This window comes from Lutra lutra, chromosome 1 (assembly GCF_902655055.1).
Source record: "Lutra lutra chromosome 1, mLutLut1.2, whole genome shotgun sequence".
In the NCBI taxonomy this organism is placed as follows: domain Eukaryota; kingdom Metazoa; phylum Chordata; class Mammalia; order Carnivora; family Mustelidae; genus Lutra; species Lutra lutra.
Window position 1 is genome coordinate 192,904,300 of NC_062278.1, and position 27,271 is coordinate 192,931,570.

General features: G+C 43.1%; 1 protein-coding gene across 25 annotated transcripts in view; it reads left to right on the forward strand.

Moving 5' to 3' along the window:
• The window catches only part of CADPS (calcium dependent secretion activator), a 477,655-nt gene that overhangs the window by 287,140 nt on the left and 163,244 nt on the right, over positions 1-27,271 (forward strand). For all 25 annotated transcript variants that reach the window (XM_047690232.1, XM_047690260.1, XM_047690359.1 and 22 more), the window contains exons 7-9: positions 8-119; positions 7,921-8,060; positions 19,915-19,981. In XM_047690232.1, coding sequence (XP_047546188.1) covers positions 8-119; positions 7,921-8,060; positions 19,915-19,981 — 319 coding nt within the window. The remainder of the gene's footprint in view (positions 1-7; positions 120-7,920; positions 8,061-19,914; positions 19,982-27,271) is intronic.

A 27,271-nucleotide genomic window follows, 5' to 3' on the forward strand; every position in this document is an offset into this window, starting at 1 on the left:
TCTGCAGTTGGGGCACCCAGGGCGACTTCTCGACAACCCACGCACTGCCTGCTGTGAAGGTGAAGCTGTTCACAGAGAGCACAGGCGTCCTGGCCTTGGAGGACAAGGAGCTCGGACGGGTAAGCGCTCCCCATCACAAGGAGCTCCAAAGAGCGGTGTCCCCAGGTCCTATAGGCAGCATTGCCAAGTAGGAAAGGTCCCACTTTGGGTTTGAATCCACAGGCTCTACTTTCCATTGACTGTGTGACCTTGGGCAAGTCCCTCAACCTCTCCAACCCTCTGTTTCTCCTCTTTAAATCTGGACTACCAATAGTGCATGCTGCAGAAGTCAGAGTAGGGGTTCTCCACAACCTGAGACCCAGAAACTCTCTAGAGCAAAGATTTGCAATGACCCTCCTATCCTGAAGTGAAATTATTGTATGATTTAACAAACCGACCCATCTAACAATTTAAAAATCAATACAATGACATAATATGAAGGAGAAATAAAAGGGAATTAGTTAAGAAAAATAACTTCAAAATGTAAAGATTTAGGGACAACCGCACTAGAAGACCTAAAGAAGGAATGTGAACCACTCTAAAGGTCACGGCCACAATACCCGCCCTGGAGGGGAGAAGCTCTGAAGCTTAAATGTCAGTAAACGGATTTCTTGAAACGGCCCACAAATCTTGGTAACAAAGTTTCCTCAATTTCCCTGGAAAAGCACCAAAAATACTTTGAGTGTATATTGTTCCAAATTACAAAAATTCAACGGAGTGAAGTTTAAGGATCTAATTGCTTATTAAATGATTCATGAATTCTGCAAGTAGAGGAGGCTCCAAGGAGATGCACGATAACCAAAGTTTCTGTAGAAGGAGGATGGGGCGAGAAATTATCAGCAAAGGAAAAGGATTGTTTTAGGCAAGGTGGCTTTCCTTTAGGGGGGAAAGTGAGAGGTCTTATCACACAGATGACCCTGTCTCTCTCTGAGGGATGGAGGGGGCTCACGTGGCAGATTCACCAGCCCTGACCAAAAACTTCCTGATGGACCCGTTAAGACTACATTTCTGGGGGAGATTGAAAGTGAAGTTAGATTATGTCCTGAGCACCATTTTGGGAACAAATGATACCCTTTGATGCCTGCGGTTTTCTTCTTAACAATATGTAAAGAAGATTTAAGATCCAGACTCAGTTCGTTAAAAACAGGCTTTTCCACCTCCACTCATACCCAGTGGGAATATTCAGAAGTCGAGTAACATGCTGAGGAGAAGCATCTCATTCACTGCATGGCGTGTAGTATCCCTGGGCCCCAGCCATACAGTACCAACAGAGCCCAGCACCATTATCTTGTCGACCAAAAATGTCCCCCAGATTTCTGAAACATCCCAAAAGGAGGCCCCAATCCCTTTGAGTACCACTGAGAATTATAATAAAGACATTTCTTTTTACCTCTCAGCTATCAACTCTGCACCACGCAGCCGTTATTTTCAGAATGTAAGTTAGATTTGCTGACTTCAAATGCTTCCATCACTCCACACTGCTTACAATAAAATTACAACTCTGTAGCACAGCTACAAAGATTCATGTGATCTGGCTTCTGCCCACCTTCTCGGCCTCTTTTGTTGCTACATTTCCCTTCCTTCACTATTCCCAAGAGAATTGGGGACAGTTCTCAGTCCACTGAATAAACCACTCTTTTCCTGCATCAGAGGGCTTTCTCCCTGTCTGGAGCACCCCCCACTGCCTAGCTCTTCAAAAGGTTGCCTCCTTCCTTACATAGATGCTGCCCCCTCCCCAGAAAGCCCTTTCCTGACTGCTCATCTTCCTTCATTCACCACCCCAGCCGCCTAAATTTGATCACCGTCCACTAAATTTGATCACCAAGGAGAGAAAGAGAGAGTAATTTACAGAAATTTTGGCTTCTGTCTCCTACACTAGACAACGAAAACCCCATGGGCATAGAAACCTAAACTACTCTGTTCACTACCCTATACCGTGAGCCCAGCACAGAGACTCCCAGTACATTTCATTCCATACTGGTTGATTTCATAATTCCTTCTGAAAGCTGTGTAACCTCGGCCAAACGTTCAACCTCTCTAAGCCCCCTAGTATGTCAGTGGAATAAGGTGAGAACACCTGCAGACAAGCACACAGGCACACACTTCTAACAAGGCCAGGAAGAACACAGTAAGCATGCTTTCTTTTTTCATCCTTTTGTGCCAACTTACTTAATCTGGCTTTCATCTATAGAGCTGACCCAGAATCGTATTACTAGGATGCCAACCAGGATATTAGTGTTAGAAGTGGCAAGTCCGGCAATCCTCAGCCTGAGTCCACAGAAGGTTCCACAGAATCCAGGAACCCCTTGAAATCGTTTGCAAATGTTGAGGTGGGGAGGGGCATATGTGCATTTTTCTGGAGACACAAGTCTAAAGCATTCACCAACTTCTCAAAGCTGTCTCCACTTAGGAAAGTTAAGCCCACTGGGCTAGTCAAACCCTTTTATTTATAGGGGAGAAAACAGATTCCCACGAAAGGCAGGAAGCTTCCCCAGATCCACCCAGTTAGGTGCTGCCCAGGCACTATACGTTTGCCATTGGCCAGGGGCTGGCCCTGAGGACACAGTGAAGCCCTCTCCCTGATGCTCCATGATAACCGTGATGACTTATTGCTTATCCTGTCCAGACGAGTGCACTGCGGCCCAGAGGAGCTAAGTAATGTGCCAGGGATGATGCTGACTCATCTCCAGGGCCGCTTCCACTGTACCACTTTGTTCCTATGCAGAAATAAAACTCTTGGTTCTACTGCTGTGGGGAAGGCCACGGGCTTGCCACAGCCCCATACAGTTAATCATTTCTTAATAACTCATTCTCTCCTCCAAACCCATTATGTATTTTCCCAGATAAGAATGTACTCTTCCGGGGCACCTGTGTGGATCAGTGGGTTCAAGCCTCTGCCTTCAGCTCAGGTCACGATCCCAGGGTCCTGGGATGGAGCCCAACATCGGACTCTCTGCTCAGCAGGGAGCCTCCTTCCCGCCCCCCCCCCCGCCTGCCTCTCTACCTGCTTGTCATCTCTGTCAAATAAATAAATAAAATCTTAAAAAAAATTTTTTTTTTAAGTTTATATTAAAAAAAATGTGGAATCAGTGTGGCTGGTCCTTGTGCCAGCTGGGGCGCCCTCTGCTGGCAGCACCTCCTCACGCAGCAGCTGATGATAACTGCTTTCTTGTTTAAAGTGAAGCAATTTCTTGTACCCCTGAGGAAGTGTGTCTATGCTCTAACTGTTCCCAAGCTTAGTAGGACACAGCCACATTTAAAATCCCAGTGCTACATTCATTCATTCAACAATATCTAGCTTGTTCATTATGCTTCATTTTAATCAACCTTTTTAATTGAAGAAATAATTCATCCACTGAAAAAAAATTAATGGATATTAGTGAAAATGAATGATTCCCCCCACCTTGCCCAAGTAGCTTTTCCAGAGAAAAACCTTGTTTCCACTTTATTGTGTATTCCTCACCCAGTATTCTAAGCATGTACAACCATAGCATACACAAACATATGTATATACATCGAAAGAAAGAAAGAATAAGGAAGGAAGGAAAAGGTGAGCACAGCTGGAAGTTACTGTATACATAGTTCTTTGTACTTAACTTGAAATATTAGTATATTTGAAGATTAGTCCATGTTAGCCCATGCTGACATGCTTCCTGTTTCACAGATGTGTAATATTTCATGTATAGATGTATCATAATATATTTAGGTTGTTTCCAGTTTTTGTCTGTAAAAACAATGCTTCAATGAATAACCTTGAATTTATTTCTTTGCACATATGTGTGTGTGTGTGTATGTGTAGGATAGTTTTCAAAAAAATGTTTTGCTGAATGAAATTTGAATTTTGACAGATACTACCAAATTGTCCCTTAAAGAGTATACACCAATTGATACTTCCACAAAAGGCATAAGTGACTGTTTCTTTAAACCCTTGCCAATACTGTAATATTATCAAACTTCTGTTCATGGGATAGGATTGTGAGCCCATGGTGTACCATCATTTGTGACATGCACAGAACAAACAGAAATAATGACAGGCAAAAATTTCTGACTTCAAAAAACTTAAGGAATATAGACATAAAAACTAGAAATTATAGTGCAATGTGGTAAGTGGTCTCTAAAGAACACCTGGGAGCACAGAGCTAGGGGATGTAACCCAGTCTGAAGATAAGGGATGCCTTCCCGGGGTCGAAGGTAGTTGCAGAAGTAAGGAGGATATATAGGCTAAGGCTTGGAGAGGACCAGCCAGGTAAAAGCTCAGGGTAAAGCAGCCCCCCACCCCAGAAAGACCTGCCCATGTGCCCAGGTAACTGAGAGAAGCTGGGACTGGCCGGCATGCAGCTCACTGCACAGAGTGGGTTGTGTTCCCACATCAGCATCACCACATCAAAGCACAGCACACATGGGCCTCGGCTGAGATGACAAAGTGCTTGATTAGCAGCCTGGAATGTCCAGATGAGGTGTCTGGACTGCTCAGGGCTCATGTGCACCCAGGAGGACCCTAATAATTCAGCAGGCCTGACACATACAAAGGAGTCGTCGACCCGTCAGGCACATGGCAGGGTGGAGATGAAGATGGAGGAGAACTGCAGTGACCTCATCTCTCCATCCATCCCGGAGAGGAAGTCTCCCTGGGGAGCCACCACGTGGAAGAAGTCTTTGTGGAGGGGCCAGTAATGAGCTGTGGTCATTTGTGTCGGCGAATGGACACCATATTGCCAGTGGGAAACACGCCCAGAATCCATATGGTGGAAGGCCTGTTAACGAGCTCCGGGTGCCCAGAGCGCTGCTCCTGCTTTGATTTTGCCAAATGGGCAAGAGCAGAAGGAGGCTCAGGGCCTTGCCTGCTGCTGTTCTGGCCCTGGTTGGGCTTTCTCTTACCAGCCCCTCCCCCTCCTGGCTTCCCAGCACATCAACCTCACTCCCCAACCCCTCAGGCCAAACTAGCTCAGGAGACAGTGTCCTCGTCCCTGGGATCAGCAGCAGCCCCTCTCTCCATCTCCCGAAAGCAGGGGTCTCAGGAAATGGAATACCATATAGAGAGACATATAGGGACAGGCATTCCCTTGAGGGGAGGGAGAGGTCCCCGCTGCCCAGCGGCACCCTGACTTCCTTGCTCCCAGCATCCTACAACATATTACACTTCGCTGATACCAGTTATGTCAGTTGATCCACTTGGTGATAGAATTTTAACTAAATTAACCCTCGCAGAATGAGTAAGTGGCCTGCAAAGATTCCTACAGAAGTGCTATCATCTTAGGATGATGCTAGTATTGCATCCCTGGCAAACAGCATGAAAACGGTGGAGCTGACACCCGTCCTGCTAAGCAGGCGTGCTGTCATCCGCGTCATGAGAGAAATTCACTGCCAAAGTCATCAGATAGGCTAGACGTCAGTCAAGAGATTCTGAAATATTTACAAGACTACTTGAGATTTACTTCCAGTGTCATGAACAGTGAGCCTTGCCCTAAATATATAGGGTGCCCTTAAAATATAGCTAATCATAGCATGAAGCCACAACAATTAGCAAGATACTTGAAAATACAGCTTTTTATATTTAGCTCTTTTTCAAGATTTTATTTATTTATTTATTTATTTATTTATTTAACACAGAGAAATTACAGGTAGGCAGAGAGGCAGGCGGCTGGGGCGGGGGGACCAGGCTCCTTGCTGAGTAGAGAACCCAATGCGGGGCTCGATCCTAGGACCCCGAGATCATGACCTGAGCAGAAGGCAGAGGCTTTAACCCACTGAGCCACCCAGGCGCCCCTATTTATTGATTTTTTTTTTAAAGATTTTATTTATTTATTTCACAGAGATCACAAGTAGGCAGAGAAGCAGGCAGAGAGAGATAGGAGGAAGCAGACTCTCCGCTGAGCAGAGAGCCCGATGCGGGGCTCGATCCCAGGATCCTGGGATCATGACCCGAGCCGAAGGCAGAGGCTTTAACCCACTGAGCCACCCAGGCGCCCCTATTTATTGATTTTTAAGACTTCTGTATTTATGTGTATTTTATGGTATATGTAACAATGTAATATATTAATACAAAGTAAGTGTATATGATGTAAACAGAATGTAAATATGACATATTTATATAACATATAAATATACAATGATATTTTCTATATTTATGTATCAATTTTTGTATCGATATTTTTGTATCGATAGCAATATATTTAGAGAGATTGGGCTACTGGGTCAACGAATTCTGCCTGCATAGGGCGTGATCAAAAAATCTTTGGCAGGGGCACCTGGGTGACTCAGTGGGTTAAAGCCTCTGCCTTCGGCTCAGGTCGTGATTCCAGGGTCCTGGGATTGAGCCCCGCATCGGGCTCTCTGCTCAGCGGGGAGCCTGCTTCCCCCTCTCTCTCTGCCTGCCTCTCTACCTACTTGTGATCTCTGTCAAATAAATAAATATTTTTTTTTTAAAAATCTCTTAAAAAAAAAAATCTTTGGCAGCCTCAGGTCTGAAAAATCAGGCCTCCTATTTCAATCCTGTCATAAGACGTTGAGAAGACTCAGCAAAAATGGATCAATTTTTTTTCATCAGAGAGAGAGGATGTAATGGAGGGGGTGGGGCGTGGAAACGGTCACGCCTGGAATGAGAAGGAGTGAAAAATCAGCACAAACAAGGCGCCTCAGAGGAACCGATTTTATGTTTCCGCCCGGGTCTCCCGCCCTTCCTGAGCTGTCGCGAGAAGCTTTCGGCTCGCACCCACCCCGCGAGCTCTCGCGAGAAGTCCTCTGCTTTCTCCCTGCCCCACGACCCAGGCTTGTGGTAAAGCCGGCTTGTCGGCCAGACTCCGAACGTCTCCTGTCCCTTGCGGAGGGGTTAGGAACCCCGAAGAGAGGCTGCCTTCCCCAGCACCGAAAGAAAATAGCTGCTGTGAAAACAGCCGAAGCCCACAGGCAACAAACCAGGGCACACTGTCACCACGAAAGCAAATCTTAGCAAGCCCAGCTTTTGTTGCACCTATATTTAGTGCCTGTTCCCTCAGCTGAGGGGATTTTCCACATCGTTCACTCCTGAGGAACAGTGCATGTTCCTCAGATCCCATGTGGCTCTAGAAAACTCAGATAGCAAAATGAAGAAGGGGGTGTGCTGAGTTACCCACTCCTTGCCCCGCTCCCGGCCCCAGAAGCAGTGAGGACCAAGCAGGAGGCTCCCGTTGGGAGTGGCGTCTCCGAAGCACACAGTGAAAGACGCTTTCAAAGAGCTCATCCTTACCGCTGTGTCTGATGCCTTTCAGGCCAGGACAGAGTCGGTGTTGCGTGACAGAGGTGCCACGGTCTGGCGAAATGCTGTGCCAGTGTGTGTCAGCCAGACCCTTCCCTTGCGTAGGTCTCACATTTCTCATCCCTCCCATAAAGTCCCTTCCATTTTCCCCTGCGGCCTTCCTCCTCCTGAAAGGGGAAGGAACCTTCCCTGAGGAGTGGAAAGACGAGTGGGAGAGAGGTGCCCTGACGTGTAAGGATATTTCTTCCTTTGTACGTCCGTGTTCTTACAGGGAGAGAATCGTGTGTGAACATCGTCCATTCCAGGTTGCTTTAGGACTTTGGAATTTTAGGAAAAATACAAAAACTATATCACAGAAACCGTTGATCTCGACTTTTACTGAATTAGCCAGGGAGAGAGAGAAGAGGGCAAGAGAACACCATTTCTGTCTTCGAGCTGGTCTGCTTGGCAAGAGGCAGCCACGGTTGGTAGACGGAGCCTTGGATAGGAGTCCGATATCCAGGGTTCTGCTTTATTTAACAGCCCTTAGCTATGGCAGCTGGACAAGACACTCAGCTTCTCAGCAGCAAAGTTTCTCATCTATTAAAAACACGCCCATGACCAGGTTTCCATTTTCTGGCTAAAATCATTGTCCTTTTTCCTTACAGGTTATTCTCCATCCCACCCCAAACAGCCCCAAACAGTCAGAGTGGCACAAAATGACAGTCTCCAAAAACTGCCCCGATCAAGACCTCAAAATCAAACTTGCTGTCCGAATGGATAAGCCTCAGAACATGAAACATTCTGGGTAAGTGTTTCTTCTCTGAGTGATAGTTTTAGGGAGATCTCCATCCGTTTCCTAAAATATTTTCTAGAAAGAAAAACTATCTTCAGAGAAGTACTTGGAAGGAAATACAAAGGATTCATGAGAGATTACTATAAACTTCCTCAGTTCTTACGATTACTGTATGTGCATTTGTGCTATCAAGACAGAATAATTTCCTTCTTTTCTAATAGGATTTCCAGAACAATTCAAAATGTTCCCAGAAGCATGCTGGGTGGTTCTAGTTCAGGAGGTTTTACTGACTTCATGTACCTCTTCAGTGGCATCTAGATCTTTCAGACTCTATGTATCTTCCACTTGCATCTTTGTTAACAACCATGTCCAAGAGACATGAGCAAGTGCCATAGGCGACATTCAGACATTCAATTCACATTAAATCAGTGTTAGTGTTTAGTGTAGTCTTCAAATAAATGACCAAAACATAAAAAATGTATGATCACCTTCAGTTTCTTAAGGTTGAGAGGCATGAACAATTAAGTGATTTCAAGTAGCATAAAAAGAATAAGTGAAGGGGCGCCTGGGTGGCTCAGTGGGTTAAGCCGCTGCCTTCGGCTCAGGTCATGATCTCAGGGTCCTGGGATCGAGTCCCGCATCGGGCTCTCTGCTCGACAGGAAGCCTGCTTCCCTCCCTCTCTCTCTCTCTCTCCGCCTGCCTGCCTCTCTGTCTACTTGTGATCTCTCTCTGTCAAAATAAATAATAAATAAAATCTTTAAAAAAAAAAAAGAATAAGTGAAGTAAGTTTCATTTCACAGATCAATGATTTGTACAGAAAATGTTTATTGACAACTGGATATATGCCATGGCCTATTAAACTGCTTAGACCCCACTATCTCAGTAAATGTGGTCACTTGGAGAGAAGTTGGGCCATATAATTCCGAATGGGGGGATGTCTAACCAGTGGAAGGGAGTGGATTGCTTTTCAGGGATTCTGCAGGTACCAATTGCCAACTGGGTATCATTCTGCTTAGCCCCTCTGCTCAGTAGAAACATCTCAATTCTCTTTGGGGTGTGTGCATTTATGAGATGGCTTAAAGTGATAAAATTGACATGAAAACTGAGAATTGGTTATGTGCTAGAGGCTTGGGGAATGCAAAAACCCAAGACTAGGGACTAGCCACTGATTAAGACATTTAAATAGAGACTTTAAACAGATCCAGGAGGGAACGGTCAGGACAGGAAGTACACTCCCCAGCAGATGAGCAGACCACAGCAACATGTGGTTGGGGAATAAAGAACAGCATTCTAGCTTTGGTGCCTTGGAGTTTTAGGGAACATGGAATGCTCAAGGTTCCAGAGAAAGATAGATACTTTCCAGTCAGGGCACTGGAGGCAATCAGGCATGGGGAACTCCTGAAGAGAAAATGTCTCCCAACAAGTGGGAGGCCCAGTACTGAATCTGAGCTCTGGCATGGATTTAGAGAATTTGCATGGCATTAACTCGAAGCCAAACTGTTCCCAGAGCCTGAGATGGGACTATGCCAAAACTCTTCTGCCTGAGGCCATGGAAAGGCTGTGGAGAGTGACTCAGACCCTTGCTACACATGTAGTCTTTTTTCAGCCGTCCATGATGAAGGGCAGCTAGCTTCACTTCAATCAAGTTATCATCTCATGAAGATTCTCATGAAATATTTGTGAAGTCAGCTTTCCTCCTCCTTACCATACTCCTGGCATATATTCTAAAAATGTTAAGTGGAATTTCTCCCTCATATTTCTTCCCCCTTGATGTAAACATTCCAGTTTCAAGACAATAGGTTTGAGAATTCTTTTAGGTCTCTATAGCACACAGGAAAAGATTCTGAATATTTAGCAAACTATTGGCTCATAAATGCTTAGTAACTATTTGCTAAAAGAACCAGAGTGTGAATGAGTAGGATGGAAGGAGATGAGAGACAGAAATGAGGAGAGTAGGACAGACCAAAGAGAGAGACAAAACTAAAGTATGACTAAATGTATGTGTCCTCAAAAGTTCAGTTTTTTTAAACTTCTGTCAAGGATCAGTACCTCACCCGACCTACTCAGCCCCTTTGAAGCACCAAACGAGGAGTTTTTCAAGTACTCCCACATTTAAGCTCCACGGTACACCTTGCACAGGTATTAATTTTTCTATGGAACACATTCCCATTTCCCACGTTCTTTTCATTTACTGTGTTGGAAACTGAAGTAACTGATCTGAATTCACTAATTTTTCTGTTGATTCATTTGCAAAATTATTGAGACATTTTAGACTACCTTGACCCTATGGATGACAGAAGAAATATGTAACTCCCTTCTGACAGTTTACATAGCTATTTCATATCACTGACTGCCATGTAAAAATCACCGCTCTGCTAGGAAATAACAAGGAAGGCCTCAAGGAGCCCTGAGAAGTAGGCAATGATTTTTTTACTAACACTGTCAGACCCAATGTGGCCTAAATCAGGCATGCGCAGCATTAGTTGTGCAAGAGATGACAAAGAAAATAAAAATGTTTACTGTGGACTGCAGTTTTTGTTTTTTTTTTTCATTTAAAGTTAAAATAGCTTCACTGAGCCCCATTGTGTGGTAAAAGAGAGAAATATCAGAATAGTGTTAAAGTTTAAAGAATTGTAGAGAGAAGGAAATTTTAAAAAGCATGACTGAGGTTATAAATTGTATCTACTTTCACGTTTATTAAAACATAAAAGGAAAATCAGAATTACTGTGAATGAGTCCTTGTTGGTGGACTGTGGTTCCTTGAATGAACCACGGGGCCATTCAGAATAACTTTCCTTATTGAACAGAAAAATGTTAGTAAGAAAGTCAATGCTGCTTTCTGGCCTTAAGACATTAGGATCTGGGCCTGTTTGACAATGAGCAAGTCCTCGGAGAGTAATTTTTCATATTTTACGTCCACATAGTGTTTTCAATCTCAGCAAATGTATTCACATTCACTTTCTCATTTTATCTCTGAAATAGCCTCATAGAGACTAGTTATCATTATATTCCCATCTCCAATGGCCTCTCCCTTCACCCAGTTGCTCAGACCAAGAAACTTGGGGTCATCTTGGACATTTCTCTTTCACTTTTGCTCCTCATCTCATCCAGCAGCAAATTCTGTTCACTGCAAATAAGATAAACCTACAGTTCAACCTCTCCTCACCACCACTGTATCACCATTTGGACACAAGTCTCCAATCTTCTTCCCCTTCACTTGTGCCCTTACTCTGTAAGCAGTCCGTCCCCCTACTGCTGTCCTTGCTTCCCTGTACTCTGTTTCCCACCAGGAAGCAAGAGTAATTTTTTTTTAATTTTTTATTTTTTATAAACATATAATATATTTTTATCCCCAGGGGTACAGGTCTGTGAATCTCCAGGTTTACACACTTCACAACACTCACCATAGCACATACCCTCCCCAATGTCCATAACCCCACCCCCCTCTCCCAACCCCCTCCCCCCAGCAACCCTCAGTTTGTTTTGTGAGATTAAGAGTCACTTATGGTTTGTCTCCCTCCCAATCCCATCTTGTTTCATTTATTCTTCTCCTGCCCCCTTAACCCCCCATGTTGCAGCAAGAGTAATTTTTGAAAAACATTTACTTGTTTGTTTGTTTATTATTTATTCATTTGAGAGAGAGAAAGAAAGAGAGAGTGCAAGCAAAGGGAGTGGAGCAAAGGGTGAGAGAGAATCTCAAGCAGACTCCATGGAGCCTGATGTGGGGCTCAATCCCAGGACCCCAAGACTGTGACCTGAGCTGAAATCAGGAGTCGGTGTTTAACCAACTGAGCCATCCAGGCGCCCAAGAGTAATATTTTTTAACACAGAAGTTGGCTCATACAACTCCAATGCTGGAGCTGGAAAACCTCCAATGATTCCCCATCTCAGAGGAAAACGCTTTGTTGTTACCATGGCTATAAAGACTCCACTACCTCCCTGACCTTGATCACTCCTCCAGCCACATGGGCCTCCCTGCTCTTCCCCAAAGACTCCAGATGCGGGGTGCCTGGGTGGCTGAGTGGGTTAAAGCCTCTGCCTTTGGCTCAGGTCATGATCCCAGGATCCTGGGATAGAGCCCCGCATTGGGCTCTCTGCTCAGCAGGGAGACTGCTCTCCCTCTCTCTCTCTGCCTGCCTCTCTGCCTACTTGTGATCTCTGTCTGTCAAATAAATAAATAAAATCTTAAAAAAAAAAAAAAAAAGACTCCAGGTGCACCCGCACCTCAGGGTCCTTGTTTCCACCCTTCCCTCTACCTTGGATTCATCTTCTTCTTCACACAGCTTTCTACATAGCTCACCTGATTTCTGCAGGTCTCTGTACCATATCAGAATGCCTTCCTTTCCTGCCCCACTTGTGTCCTCTCTCTTTTTCTGTGTCTTATTTTCAGGATTGCCCTTATCACAATCTCACACACCATATATTTCTTTGTTTATTGATTTGTTGTCTCTCTTCCCCCATTGAATTGTGAGTTCCTTGTCACTAAGGACATTTGTCTCCCCTATTCAAAGTAGCTATTACAGGGCCTGCCTTGTAGTAAAAGTTCAATAAATTAATCTAAATGTTGTGTTAATGAATAAGTGAATGAATTAATTGCCACATTACACATAGAGAAACAGATGTGGAGTGGTGAACGGACTTGCCCAAATGAAATTAAACATTGAAGCCAGGTCTAGAATTGTGTTATTCCCACCTTAACAAAGGACCAAAAACTTAAAAGAAATGCAGAGCTCGCCTGATGCCACTTTGGATTCAGTCAGTGAACCATAGTACACCAACCCAGAGTAATTTACAGCAAATCTGATTTTCCTGTTATGCTTCAACAAAATGTGAAGGGGATACAGTTTATAAGTCTCAGCCATGGTTCTTCAAAATCCCCTCTCTTCTTCCATTTTCTTAGCTGTGTCACTACTATAGACCTTGTTCTTCAAAACTATCACACTTGTCTCTCCTCCCTGCAAATCTCCAAAACACCACTCAGATTGGCACAGACTCTCAAACAAGACTACTACTACTGACCTAATTGAATATTTTCAGGATTCCATATTCTCTCTCTTTTGGCTTATTCTCTATAAATGTCAATTAGTTTAAGTTGGTTGGCAGTGTTGTTGAAATTGTCCAAATACAGACTTTCTAACAATTATTGAGAGAAAAGTATTGTAATCTCTGACTTTAATTATAGATATTTCTGTTTCTTCTTATAATTCTGTCCACATTTGTCTCATTTACTTTGAAGCTCTATTCTTAAATGCATAAATGTTTAAGGCTATTATGTCTTCTTGATGAATTGACCCTTTTTTTATTATGAAATGTTCTTTTTTATCCTCGGGAATATTCTTTGCCCTGAAATTTACTTTGTGAGACAGTAATATAGCCACTCTAGCTTTTTAAAAGACTAATGTTAGCATGGTAAATCCTTTCGATCCTACTATTTTTAACTCATGCCTTTAGAGTTAAAGTATATTTCTTGTAGGCAGCATGAAATTAGCTCTAGCCTTTTAAATCCAATCTGAAGATCTCTGCCTTTGAATTGGAATATTTAGCCTATTTATATTTAATGTGATTATTGATATAATTAGGTTTAAATTAAATTGCTATTTGTCACCTTGCTTTTTTGTTTTCTCTTTATTCCATCTAATCTTTGTCCTCTTTTCCTCCTTTTTTTTTTTTTTTTGCCTTCTTTTGGACTAATTGAATACGTTCATGATTCTGTTTTATCTTCCCTATTGTATTATTGTCTATAAATGCCAGCTAGGTCAATCACCTAGGAGGTAGTCCTTGGCACTAACCACCTACCGGCTGTAGGCAAGTTGCTTAACCTCTGTGAACCTCATTTTGCTCAGCATAAAATGGAGCTTGTGATAGTTTTGCCTCATAAGGTTGTTGAGATAATTAAATGAGTTAATACATGTAAAGCATTTAGAACAGGGACTGATACGTGGTTAGGGCTACAGCTACATAAGAGTTGGTGCTGGAGACTGTTGTCATCATTGTTTGCTTTCATTCATTTATTGTGCTTCTTCCCAGCCCATGCTTCTTTCTGTTGGGCTGCTGCACGAAGACTGAAGCATCTGGAGTCTTAGCACCCTCCGTGTTTTCATTCTTTCTCCCAGGAAGGGAGGGATGCCTCCTAGTGTGAATCTTGGTTTTGTCTCAGTGTGACGGCCCTTCTTAGAAGAAATTCACATGAAGAATTTCTAGCAGGAAGAAAATTTTTTTTAAAAAGGCCCTGCCTCATTCCCACTTGTGATGGATTAGGTGCCATGACAGCACAGGGACACAGAGAAAAACAAATGCAGCCCCTCCTCCCTCAGGGCTGAGTCTTATCTCCACCTAGACCAGAATGGCACCAACTCCTCATTTTCTAGGTTTTTCATTGACTTCTGGGTCCATAGCCCCCAAGGTTGAACCTCAACCTATCCCTGGTTTCCATGTCCCTCTCAGCCATCCTTACCCTTTGTACGGTGTCCAGGGACAGGTGAGTCTGGCAGATGTCCTGAGGGGACCACATATCTTCTCTCTGTACCAGGTACTCATCCGTCCTGGGAAAAGACATACAATAAAAAATTTCCTCATGAATTGCTATGGAGCACTACCATATGCACACCTAGTGCTAAGCACAGAAGATACTTAATAAATAGAGCTGAGTTATTCATTCATTAACACTCACAAACATCAGGTGAAGGAAGACCATCCCATTTTCTTTTATATATACTTTATATATACAATTCACAAGTTACAAGAATTACTAGGGATATTCCCCTTCCAAGGAACCCCAAGGCAGAGGGATGCTGAAGCCAGGGGGCCATGGAAGACCAAAGAGCATCTTTTTCTTCTCTGTTTAGCCCTTCATAGTTCACTCTGGCCTCTCATCTAACTAAAATGCCCCCAGCAAATGACAGGGGTGTCAATGACCCACTGGCATAGGTTTTACAAAAATAGTACAAGCAAGGGTAGGTTAGAATCACAAGGCAAAATGTAGCCTGGAGCTCCAAACCCAGACATGCATACTGTTTTATTTCCCAATAGATGTGCACCCCAAAGTCGAACATAAATTCAAATGAATTCAAAGATGAATCCTTTGCAAAGTTGGTAGTTACATGTTCTTTGTACCAGAACTACTATTTCTGCCACTGCTGCTGCTGTTACTAAGGATAACGCCAACCAGCAGTATTGCCTAATGTAACCAAGCACTTACCATGTGCCGTCTGTGCTAAACTCACCATGCATGCTCTCCCTGAGTCCTTACAACAACTTCACACACTATCCCTGTTTTGCAGCTGAGGAAACTGAGGCACAACACAGCTAAGCAAAAGGACAGTTGATGGCAGGGACAGAATTCCCACCTGGGTTTTTCCATTCTGAGCCTAAGATATAAACACTAGGCTAAATACCTGTTCACAACACTAGAATGCTGATTTTTCTATTTGTAAATCCAAATCTCCATAATCCTCATTGTCTGAAGAGAGAGTTGAAGGCCACTCGTGCCCATGCAGATAGATCTGCCTGTAGTATGAGGAGCTGGAGGGGAAAGCCACCTAAATGTCTGCAGGGACAGATCTCCCATCTGCTCCAGGTACTTCTCATTCTGTCTACTGAGCACATTTCAATCTAAGAGAACACAGAGCCGGAGCTGACTAGACAGAAAAGATACAGTGCAGCCCTCAGTTTTTCTCGGTTTTGACACCTTCTGTTATGTGCCAAATTAGCAATAAATTCTGAGGAAAACCTCTGAGGGAAAGCCCCTCCTTCACACAAACCAACTGATAACTTTGCTAAGGAGGATTGTTGATTTTTCTCTGATCCCACTCAGCTTTCCCTTTCAGAAGCCTTTCACCAGAGAAGCTCACTTGGAAAAGCAATTTGCGTTCTCATTTGGGTGAAGACACCAAAGTTTGTCCTCATCTAAAATGGGAGGAAGAATAGCAGCGTGTGAGGGGTACTCTGGAACCCGGCTGTTCTGAATTTCCATTCTGGCTGTGTCTTTCACCAGCTGCAGAGCCCTGAGCAGGTTCCTGCAACTTCAGCTTCCTCAACTGTAAAATAGTAGCAGTGATGTCATGAAGTAGCTCATAAGTGTTTACTTTGTGCCAGGTGTCATTCTGACCACTGTAGATTCCAGTCACTGTTTAATCCTCCCAACAGTCCTTGAAGTAGCTCCTGATATTGTGCCCATTGCACAGATGAGAGGCTGAGGCAGAGATATGCCTAGTAACTTACTGAAGGTTGCACATACAGGTAGGTGACATAGCTCCAGATTCAAGGCCTTAACCCCTCCAGGTAGTACAATAAATTCAAGGGAAGGGCCTGGAACAGCATAGCACAGTAGTAAAACATGGCCAAGCAGTAGCTAGGATCTTTATTCTGAAGGGGGAATTAATGCCTCAGTATGAGTCACGCTCTGTGGGTTTTCGTGCACTCCTTTTCCTGCTTCCATTCCTGTCAATTAAAACTATAAATGTTAGATGTAGTGTCTGTGCTCACTGTTCTGAATCTCTCTATGTGGGTTCAAATCATGGGGAAAGACACAACAGGTACTAGCTGCACTAGATGTAATTCCAGAGAAGTACGAGACTATGACAACCTTGCCAGTCATTACTACAAATACAAAATTTTTCACCTGCTTTCTTCATTTGATTTTTGTTTCATCTATTTATATATATCCATATTTCCAGGGAGATTTCTTTTCACATATTTAGCTAATATTTACTACTAGCAATGATAGGCTTTCCTCTCTACCCAGAGATAGTTTATAATAAGGCTGACATTTAATGTGCATCTACTTTCTGCTGTGCCTTATGCTTATACTCCACAAGAATCATCTCACTTAATCCCCACAACAACCCTGTGTGAGAAGAACCATTGCTGGCCCTGCCCTGTTTTCCAGGACACCAGGAGGTTAAGCATCTTGTCCAGCATCTCAGAGCAACCATCCCAACTAGAACTGGAAGACAGTACTGTTGACAGTTATAGGCCAAAGAATCTTCTCTCTCTCTCTCTCTCTGTCGGTAGCCCTGGCCATTCCTCCCATTTATTTAGATCAGTTTCTGCCATGAATATGTTAATAGATTATTTTAAGAAGGCTGAGAGCACTGTCCAGGACTGTGAATTATATTACAGGACTGTAATCCACACAAGAGTGAAGCTGATGAGGTTGGCCTCAGGGCTCATGTACTTACCAGCCGTCCAGCCACTGCCATGGCCTCTGTCCCAGTCCAGGCACTGTCCTCTCTCTCCCACCTGCACCATAGCAACTGTGTCCTCGCTAATCTCCCTGCTTTCTCTCTTGCCCCTTTCATCCACAGTGCCTTCTCCATCCAGCAGCCACAGGGACCATCTTAAATAGAAATATAATTGTGTATCTGCCCAGCTGGAAACCTTTCCACAGTTTCCCATCCTGATTTAGAATGAGTGTATTAATGATCTGATTTACCCATTTATTTTTTCTTAAAGATTTTTTATTTATTTATTTGACAGAGAGAGAGCACAAGCAGGCAGAGAGGCAGGCAGAGAGAGAGGAGGAAGCAGGCTCCCTGCTGAGCAGAGAGCCCGATGCGGGGCTCGATCCCAGGACCCTGAGATCATGACCTGAGCCGAAGGCAGCGGCTTAACCCACTGAGCCACCCAGGCGCCCCTGATTTACCCATTTAAAAGGTCACTCTGTCTGGTGTGTAGCGAGTGGAGTAGGGACAAGAGTGAAGCAGGGAGACCCTTTAGGAGCCTATTACCATGGCCCAGGTGGACATCATAGAAGCTTGACTGGGGAGTAGCATTGGGATAGAAAGAATTGGGATATATTTTGGAAAGATAATTCAAAGAATTTGGTGATGGATTGGATGTCTTTATGCAGTGTTTTAAAATCTCATCAGAAACCTTTGCAAATGTTGCTCTGGTTTCCCAAAAGCATGGCATTCAAAACCAAATGAAATATAACAAGTGTACACTGACCTCCTACTATATACGTATCAAGAACTATACTACAAATCTAAAAAGAACAACAAGGTTCTGTGCTAGGAATTTAGACATGAGAAAGAATAAAGTTCCTTCCTTTGAGGAGCTCACTCACAGTCTAGTAGGAACAATAAATATAAAAACAAATAAATTATAGCAGTGTGATCATTGTAAGGGAAGGATTATCAACAAGATCCAGGAGGCCATGACATCAAGGTAGAGATTTAAACTTAGGAAGAATGTGAGTTTGAACATAAGATGCTGGAGAAGGAATGGGATATAATTAATGTGTCGAGTCTATAATATAAAGTTTTCTTTCAAAATAAATTTATTCATGTTAAATAAGTCATTTTAAAGGAAAATGTCCAGTAAACCATAGAATAGGTAAAAGATCTAGGATAAATCAGGAAAGTGGGATCTGAGTGGCCACAGTTTGAGGTCCCATTCATGTAAATGGGGGTGACCCACGGAAGGAGTTTCAGCAGGGAAAGGCATGATCACATTCGCAGATGGTAGGAAGCATGTCATGGCCAGGAGGGGGATGGAAATCATTCTCGGTATCCCTGACACCCTTTAAGAGTTTCCTCAACAGTTGTCCATGGAAGCAGAACCGTGGGGTGGGACTGAATTAGTGAGGGTGTGAAGGGGAGAGACTGAGCAGAGTGGAGAACTTTGCAGTAGTTTAAAAAAAAAAAATCGGGACGCCTGGGTGGCTCAGTTGGTTGGACGACTGCCTTCGGCTCGGGTCGTGATCCCGGGGTCCCGGGATCGAGTCCCACTTCGGGCTCCCAGCTCCATGGGGAGTCTGCTTCTCCGACCTTCTCCTCCCTCATGCTCTCTCTCACTGTCTCGCTCTCAAATAAATAAATAAAATCTTTAAAAAAAAAATCAACTGCACTTGGTAATTAAGGAATAAGGATGAAGAAAGAGAGGGAACCAGGTTGACTCCTGGATTTCTGGCTTAAAGATCTGAGCAGATTTTGGCCACTGGCCAGTTCTGAGAGCCCCTGAAATTTGTCAAACAGTATAAATTTTAATTAGGTGCATTCTACTTTATGTTCCAAAGCGGAAATTCTGTCTGATTCCAGGTGAAGTGAGGATTTGGATGTTGTCCAGTTGGTTTTTATAGCAGATAAAGCCTGTTTTGGAGCTCAAGTATTTGCATGTTTTTGAGTATGACCAGATCTCTCCTCACTTGGTCCAGTAGAGCCTGAAAACCTCACTTCCTTGATCAATGCCAGTGGGCGTGCAGCAGTCCACAAGGCGGAGGGAGTAATTCACGAATGAAGTAGTAACACTGCTCATAAAATTTCCAGATAGCTTGGATTGTGCCTCTATGGTTCTTAACTCTCCTTTTATCTCCTTTGTCCGTATCAAGATTAATTCCCATCAACATAGAAGCATTTGGGAAAGGGGGAGAGTATAGGGAGGACTTTCTTTGTTGACTGGAAACTTCCTCCCAGTAATATACCTGCATTTGACAGAATAATAGAAAAAGAAAGTCAGGGTTGGGGGGTGGATTCCTGACTGAGACTTGAAAGAGGCAAAGTAGCTGTAATTGTAGAATTTAGTGTTCTCTTTCCTCCTTTGTGCAGCACCTGGCAGGATTTCCCTACCTAATAGACTTTTAGCACATAGAAAAATTAAGTCACAATGTAACATTTTCCAACTTACTTTCTGGAATCAGTCAAGGAATCTCAGTCAACTGTGATGAGGGGCCACAATTCTTTCTATAAATGGAAGTGAAACTTGCCTGCTATTCCTTATCCTCAATCACACAGCTCCCAAATCTGCTTTCTGTTTCTGAGCTGCATGCATTTCCTTGTTTATGAGTACCAAGCTTCATGGTCAAATGAGTTAAACAGTGTAGTTGCTCAAGCATTAATGCGACTCTGGTCTTTTTCTTTTCCTTAGGTATTTATGGGCCATCGGTAAGAATGTCTGGAAGAGATGGAAGAAAAGGTTTTTTGTACTGGTCCAGGTAACTCTTCAACTCCATCTTAAAAGCCATTGGTATTAAAGTTTTGATAGCAGTAATTAATGTTTTTTTATTTGAGGTATAACTTATCTAAAATACGCAATGTTCAACCATTTAGCTCAGTGAATTTTTACACATGTATAAGTGTGTAACCATCATGTAGAGGGATGTAGAACATTTCTAGTCCCCACAACACTCCCTTGTGCTCCTTTTCCCTATTTCTATATCACTTTAAATCTCTAAAAATTAATGGCTCATTCTTTTAAAAGTCTAAAGATACAAGAACACATAAGATAAATAGAAGAAGTGGCCTACCATGCTACCAGTGATGGAGGTCCCCAGGGAGGAAGCAAGCATGGGCCCAGTTGGAGCATTAGGAACACTGACATTGTTGTAGAAGTATTTGCTATTTCTAAAAGTACAAAGATACGCATTATGAGAAAAGTCAGAATTTACTCAGACTTTTGACGTCTGTTTTACTGTTTAGTATTTTGGTATTGAATTCCCTGTGCAGGAGCTCTCCACTCTTCTTGATGCATGGGGCTTCCAGAAGTCTTAACTGACCTCCTACAAGTATGTTTAACACTCTGGATTTTATCTCTCCAGATAGACCCTTTTTTTAACTATATAACTAAACTCTTCATGTTGTCCTGCAGCTCATTTTTTGGGTGTTTGTTTGTTTGTTTATTTGTTTTTAACATAAATCACTATGACACTATTCCATGTTTGCATATATAGCTTTGGCTCAAGTACCTGTAGAATTTTCCTTTCTGAAGGACTTGTGGGCTTCCCCAATTGGGACCATTACTAACCATGCAGCAAGAAACATCCATCTATATATAGATGCAGATGGAGATGCAGATACTGGTGTTAATAATACATGAGTAATATATGAATAGTACCTTTTCTATCTTGTCTATTTAAGAAAAAATTTCCAGGAAAAGTTATGCTTGTCCTTGAGACTCTCCCCTGCCTTTTTAAAATTTGGTTCATTTGCTTCTTGCATCAAGATTTTTCAGTTTACAAGGAAATTTGCCATTGCCTCTTTTCAGTTTCCAAGTTCCATCAAAGCATATAAGAAATTAACATATGCCATATTCTGCAAGATGCCACATAGTGAGTCAACCTGTAGTTTAGTGACTAAAGGTTTTCATTGGGTTAGTATTTAGAGCAATTCCAGTTCTAAAACCTCACTATAAAGCAACTGTCTTTTAGGTCTAATGGCCTTGAAAGTTCTACCAACTCTGGCCTTCTAAGACTAGCCTTTCCGTAGATCTGGTCAAGTCTTTGCTGTGCCACTAAGGCAATGCATTTCTCTGGCTATAAGCAAGAGGTCACCTTTGCTTTCACAGTTGCTGTGGGGTACAACAAAGCCTTAGAATAAAGGAGCCTGAGGAAAACTTTGGAATTGTACCCAACCCCTAAATAATCCACAGGTAGGCAAAGGAGGACATTTCATCCTGAGATACATTTCCTTAAACTATCAACGGACCAACATTTATTGAGCACCTGCTTTGTGTAGGGTACATTGGTAGGTCATAGAGAAGAACTATGAGGCCTGGTATTTCACTTTCATGGTCTCTGTTATAGTGCTTAATATATGCAAACAGCAGAAATAGACCCAAGCTAATTAAGGTATTAATATTAATGTATTAGAAGGATTTTGAAGTAGTTTATAGGATTGTTGAAAAACCTGAATGACCCATCCTTACTACAGGACTCAGAGTAGGTTCCAGAAATCCAGGTGGAGGGAAACACAGCCAGTGTCATCGATGTGGTCAGAAGACAAAATTGGCTCCGACCATATTCTATCCTTGCATCTCCACTCGAGGGCCAAATATGAGGGAGAGATTGGTTCAGCTTGGGTCACCCACCCAACTTTTAGCAAAGACACTCCATGGCACTTTGATTCACAGTCCCACTGGGCTGTCCCCAGTGCTAAATCAGGTGCCATTACTAGAAAGAGATATGGATGCTGGGTGGGCAAAAATAGCTGATGTCCCCTCTAAAGAGAGTGTGTAATAAACAGAAAGACAAAATGCATTAAAAGAAGCAGAACAGGATGATGCAAGGTTCTCCCCATTCAGTTCTCACTGGGCACAGCTTCCTGTCTTGGAATCCACCTGTGAGTCGGCCTGGCCTCTCCCAGTAGATGGTGTGCTTGCAGGACCAGTTCGGTTTCCCATTCATCTCTGTGTCCTTCCCTCCTTTGCCCACCAAAAATGGATCCATCCTTGAGCTTTGTACCTGGCCCAGGAGATGTTTGGTGGAAGAAAGAAGGAAAATAGAGAGAAGATGGACCCAGCCTGGGCTTCACATGGTTCTGAGAAAGGAAAGATCATATCCTGGAGAGTGGCCAGTGGCCAGTGACAGCTTCCCAGAGGAAGCAGGACAAGGGGCCCCCCTCACCTTGACACATAGTCTCCCTTCACCCTTCAAGGTAGCTAGTTACTTCTCCACAGGATACATGACTTGGCTCTGAAAATCTTTGAAATGACAAAGCACTGAGGAGAAATAGCCGACCTCTTACTTTGCAAGTGATTTCAGGGGGAAAAAACTGTTCAGGAAGAAAAAATAAGAGGAAACGTGCCAAAAATATCAGGGGAGCCATGTCCGTAGGATCTGAACTGAACTGCAAAGCAGAGCGACTATTGGCAGAGCTACCAGAGCACAGACATTTCAGGGCCCTTCATGCTGCTCCTTCCACCGCGAGAAGATAGGAATTGTACAACTGCTAAAGAGCAAGTTCTGTGCTCCCTTGTGAAAATCGGTAAAGGCCAGGCATAGCCCATCTAAAACTCAGCATCAATCCCAGAGGGCAGGAGAGAACAATTTCGGGATTTTTATATGTTTCATTTCCCTGGGATTCTCTTAACTTTCAATAGCTGTGAAGTGTGTGGGGCATTGATCCTCCAGATTAAACCTTCTGTTTCAACTGAAATCAGATTCCTCCCTTAACAACCTCTGTGGCCTCCAGAGGGGTCAGGACAGCGCACCATCAGTTGGCCCTGCTCACCACAACATCTAAAAGTGCCTTGGTCCAACCTAGAAAACATAGCCTTGCTTTTGGATTCTTTCCATTTTTGTCTTCTCCATTGTTTAAGGGATCACATTTACAGGTGCTTTATCACAATGATAGTCATAAAACTCACCCCCTTCAAAACAATCCCAGTGCCACCACAGTTGCAAGAGAGAAGGTCAAGGCCTCCAATTCTGGCCCAGTTCTGGGGAAGCAAAACCTCTCAGGTTGCTTGAAGAGAAGGAGGATAGGACAAGCAGTAACAATCAGCAGCCAACGGCTGTATGCAGTATTGATGCCAGTCCCGAGGACACACAAACACCAGGTCCTATGTAGCCACCAGACCCTTCCACCAAAACTCAAAATGCAAAAGTGGAGCAAGGGTCACCACTCTGGCCAAACGTGGGGAAGGATGAAGGAGCTGGGCAGGGAAGCAGGGTCCTCTCAGCCTGCCACCCACCTGCCAGGCAGCCTCGGAGCCAGCTCTGTAGAGCCCAGTGCACAAACCACACAGATGCAGCCTATCCACCCAAGAGACATACTGAATGTTTACTCCTCTTTGCTTGGATGTTAGGTTTTAGGAAGTGTTTTTCGAGAGAGTTTCCAGCACATAACTTCCAGCACAGTTAAGAATTTCATTAGATTTATTATGAGGAAAATAGTTTGAAAAACTAAGAGGAAGAGAACATATCCAACACCAGTCTCCTCAAAATCGTCTCCCCTTCCACCCCAGCTCTCCTCTCTTCACCACACACACAGACAAGCACACTGAGTCTCCATTTTTGGCTGTCAGACAGTGCTATTAAAATTCTCCCTAAGTAAGATTTCCTTTTAGTGCTTCTACCTTGGGGGAACCAACGGATAGATTATAAATGGAATTCCTACTAGCCAGGGACAAAGGACATCCTCAGAGGGGTTTTGAACCAAAGCAGCGATTCCCGTTTTTAAGGCCTGGAGCTAACATTGTGGATGTGGCTGGAGGCTGATCCCTGTCTCCTCAGGTATAGAAGGAATAAGGCAGTTGTAGGGTGTTTCTGTACCGGAGACTTAAGTATTCCTATGCAATGAGATGCTGTTCTCCAAGTATGGGCCTGGACCACCTTACTGGGTGCTATTTAAAATCCACATCCCAGGGGCGCCTGGGTGGCTCAGTGGGTTAAGCCTCTGCCTTCGGCTCAGGTCATGATCTCAGGGTCCTGGGATTGAGCCCCACATTGGGCTCTCTGCTCGGCAGGGAACCTGCTTCCCCCTCTCTCTTTGCCCACTTGTGATCTCTCTCTCTCTGTCAAATAAATAAATAAAATCTTTAAAAATAAATAAATAAAATCCACATCCCAGGGAACTATCTAGAAGATTCTGCTGCAGTAGTTCTGGAATAGGCTGAGGTATCATAGGTTTTACAAGTACACCAGGAGATAACTGATGCAGGTTGTCCGGAGAGCACCTTTAGAAAAACATTGCCTCCATGGTCATTGTCCTTTTTAAAGTGAATGCTCCATCCCCTTTAACCACAACCTCTCAGAGTTTATGTGCCCCTGCCCGTGGAGCTGGGCATCAGAGTAGCTACGCACATGATTATATGCAGATGACATGACAGAGCTTCCTCAGACGTGTTCCTTTACATTCCAGTAAATGCCCCCAAAATATGGCTGCAAACTCTAACACAGGAATTAAGGGGAAATGGGTCCTCAGCACCCCAAATCAAGAAATTGCTGGTAAATTCATTCTAAAGCCTAGATGCCATGGTAAGGACTAAACACACTGATTACACCATTGTTAGGAACTCTGACCAAACCAATGCTAATGATGAAGGTGCCAATTCCATAAAGCTCTGTGTAGAGCTCTTGGGTATACAGGGGAAGAATGGAAACAGCCAATTCATCATCCAGATCAGACTAGAAAGTCTCATCGTTATGACCTTTTTATTTTAAAAATATTTGTACTCAATAAAATAAATTAAATTAAAAATAAAATATTTTTACTCTATGCCCAAAAGACTCCTGGTTAAAATCAGTTTTTGATTGTCTTCATCCAAAGTATTTCTGAGCCTTTTTTCCCCCTTTTAGAACCATACAAACCATAATATTTTGTGGGTCTTCTGATAATGCTAACAGTTGCTTATATTTATATGGTCTCTTAGACTTTGTAAAGTGTTCATCAAGTTGGCCTTTCCAGCCTTTCGGTTCTATGATAAGGACAAGTCTTATCCCATTTCATATTTGAGGAAAGTGAGGCTCAGAGTGGCTAAGTGACTTGTCTATGGTCAACAGCTAATAGGCAGACAATGTGAAACCTAATGCAGGTCTTCTGACCCCAAAGGTTTTCCATGATTCCAAGCACTCAAGTGGGACTCATGCCCAAAGAGATTTATGCACGTACAATGTTCTAGAACTCGATTACCTTGCATCAGATAGAACCAATACCCTAAATCCATATTCTGTTGCTGATTCTCTACAGATAATGTAAAAACTAAAAACTCTGAGTGCTCCAGCTTTCAGAACAATCACTAAATCAGAATAAGATATTGTCAGATAATGTAAAATGCCTTGGAATATAACAGTTGTCACCCAGGAAACCATATTAAAATAACTTACCCCCCCCCAAAATGAATCATAAAACATATTAAGTAGTTGAGTGATTTAGAACTCTCTGAATGAATGTCTATTTTTCCCATCCAAATTTACATTGCCTTAAAGGGCATTTCTATTTATATTCTGGTTGCAAATGACAACAATTAACCCCAACTAGCATAAGTTATAAAAGGGGAAGAACTGTATTGGTTAGTTAATTAAAGTAGCAGTTGAATAAAGAGTCTTCTGGGATGGGCAGGTCCAGGTTTCAAACACAGCTATCAAGGCTTTGACTTTCTATCAGTACCATCTCTTAACTGTGCTCTGGGATGAGCAACATCTCTTCATGCAGCAGAATAGGGAGGGTCAAGATTTACAACACTTCAGCAGCCCCAGAGGAAAGAAAGTTTTTCATTCCCTGTAGTTAGAGCTCATACCTTGATTGATCTTCCATTGGCCCAATGTGGTCATGTGCCAAACCCTGCACCAATCACTGCAGCCAAGTCGATGTGATGCTGATTGGCTAGGCCTGGGCCACATGTCCCACCCACTCTACCTCCAGCACAGGGCTCAGTTGGCCCTACACAAACTATATAATGGGCTGAATTTGGGGAAGGCTGTGATTCCGTAAGTAAAATCAGAATTCAGCTACCAGGAAAATGAATGCTTTGTATTCAAATATAAGAAATGTTCCACAATTGTTACCATCATCTCCATTTAAAGATAATGAAACTGAGTCCCAGCAGTTAACTGAGGTCACACTCCTAGAAAATACGGGATCTGAGAATCAAATCCAGGTCTGTATAATGTAACTCCAAAACCTATTCTCCCTCTACTCTACCAAGTGGCCTTCATGTTAACGGCAATCAGGATCTCAAATGACCAGCAGACATCAGGAAGTGCCGTTTGGAGAGAAGGGTGAAAGGACTGCAGAGCTTACACCTTTGGGATCTTCTGTTTTCTGATGTTCTAGCCCAGCATCTCTGGCAGTGGTAGCCAACTCTCTGACTTTTGACAAGTATTCTAGGTGCTTCTGTGCCATCATTACAATAGCATTCACCATATCATTAACTTATGAAAATACAGTTTAAAGAGAATTTTACTGTGGCAGAGAAACATTCATTTCATTTACTTAGTGATGTCTTGTAGAAGCTTAAAAAAAAAAAACTGTAAGATTTCCCAAACCTTTTACTATTCCCTCACCCTTTAAACACTCCAGAAAAACTGAGGTTCCCCCTGAAATTTGCAGTAATTAAAGTTTCTTCTCCCTGCCTTTGTTTTCTAAGGAAAGTCACCAAATCCCCAGTTAAAATGCTGTCTAATACACCAACTAGTTTATGCCAGTCCCGTTTGTCAGGACAACTTCTGCCATATTACCAGAAGAGGGCAGCAGAGTACAGCACACCAGAAGCAAGCACCCGGAAGAGAACAGAAAAATCTTAAAGCCCGAAGTGTGTAGCAATAGTAAATGCATGAATCTTGAAATAACACCCTTCTGTTGTGATATTTTTCTGATCTCAAGTTAGTGTCTGCAGCTCTCTGGCTAATCATCCCATTAACAAACTACTATCTCTTGTGTTGCCAGAGACAAGTGAAAAATCATCACAAAAGCAGTCCAGCAATGTGTGTGACCACTGTCATGCCTGAGACCTGGGAAATCAGTTATTCAGACAAGTAATGAGTTGGAAAGGCTTGATGTTGTGC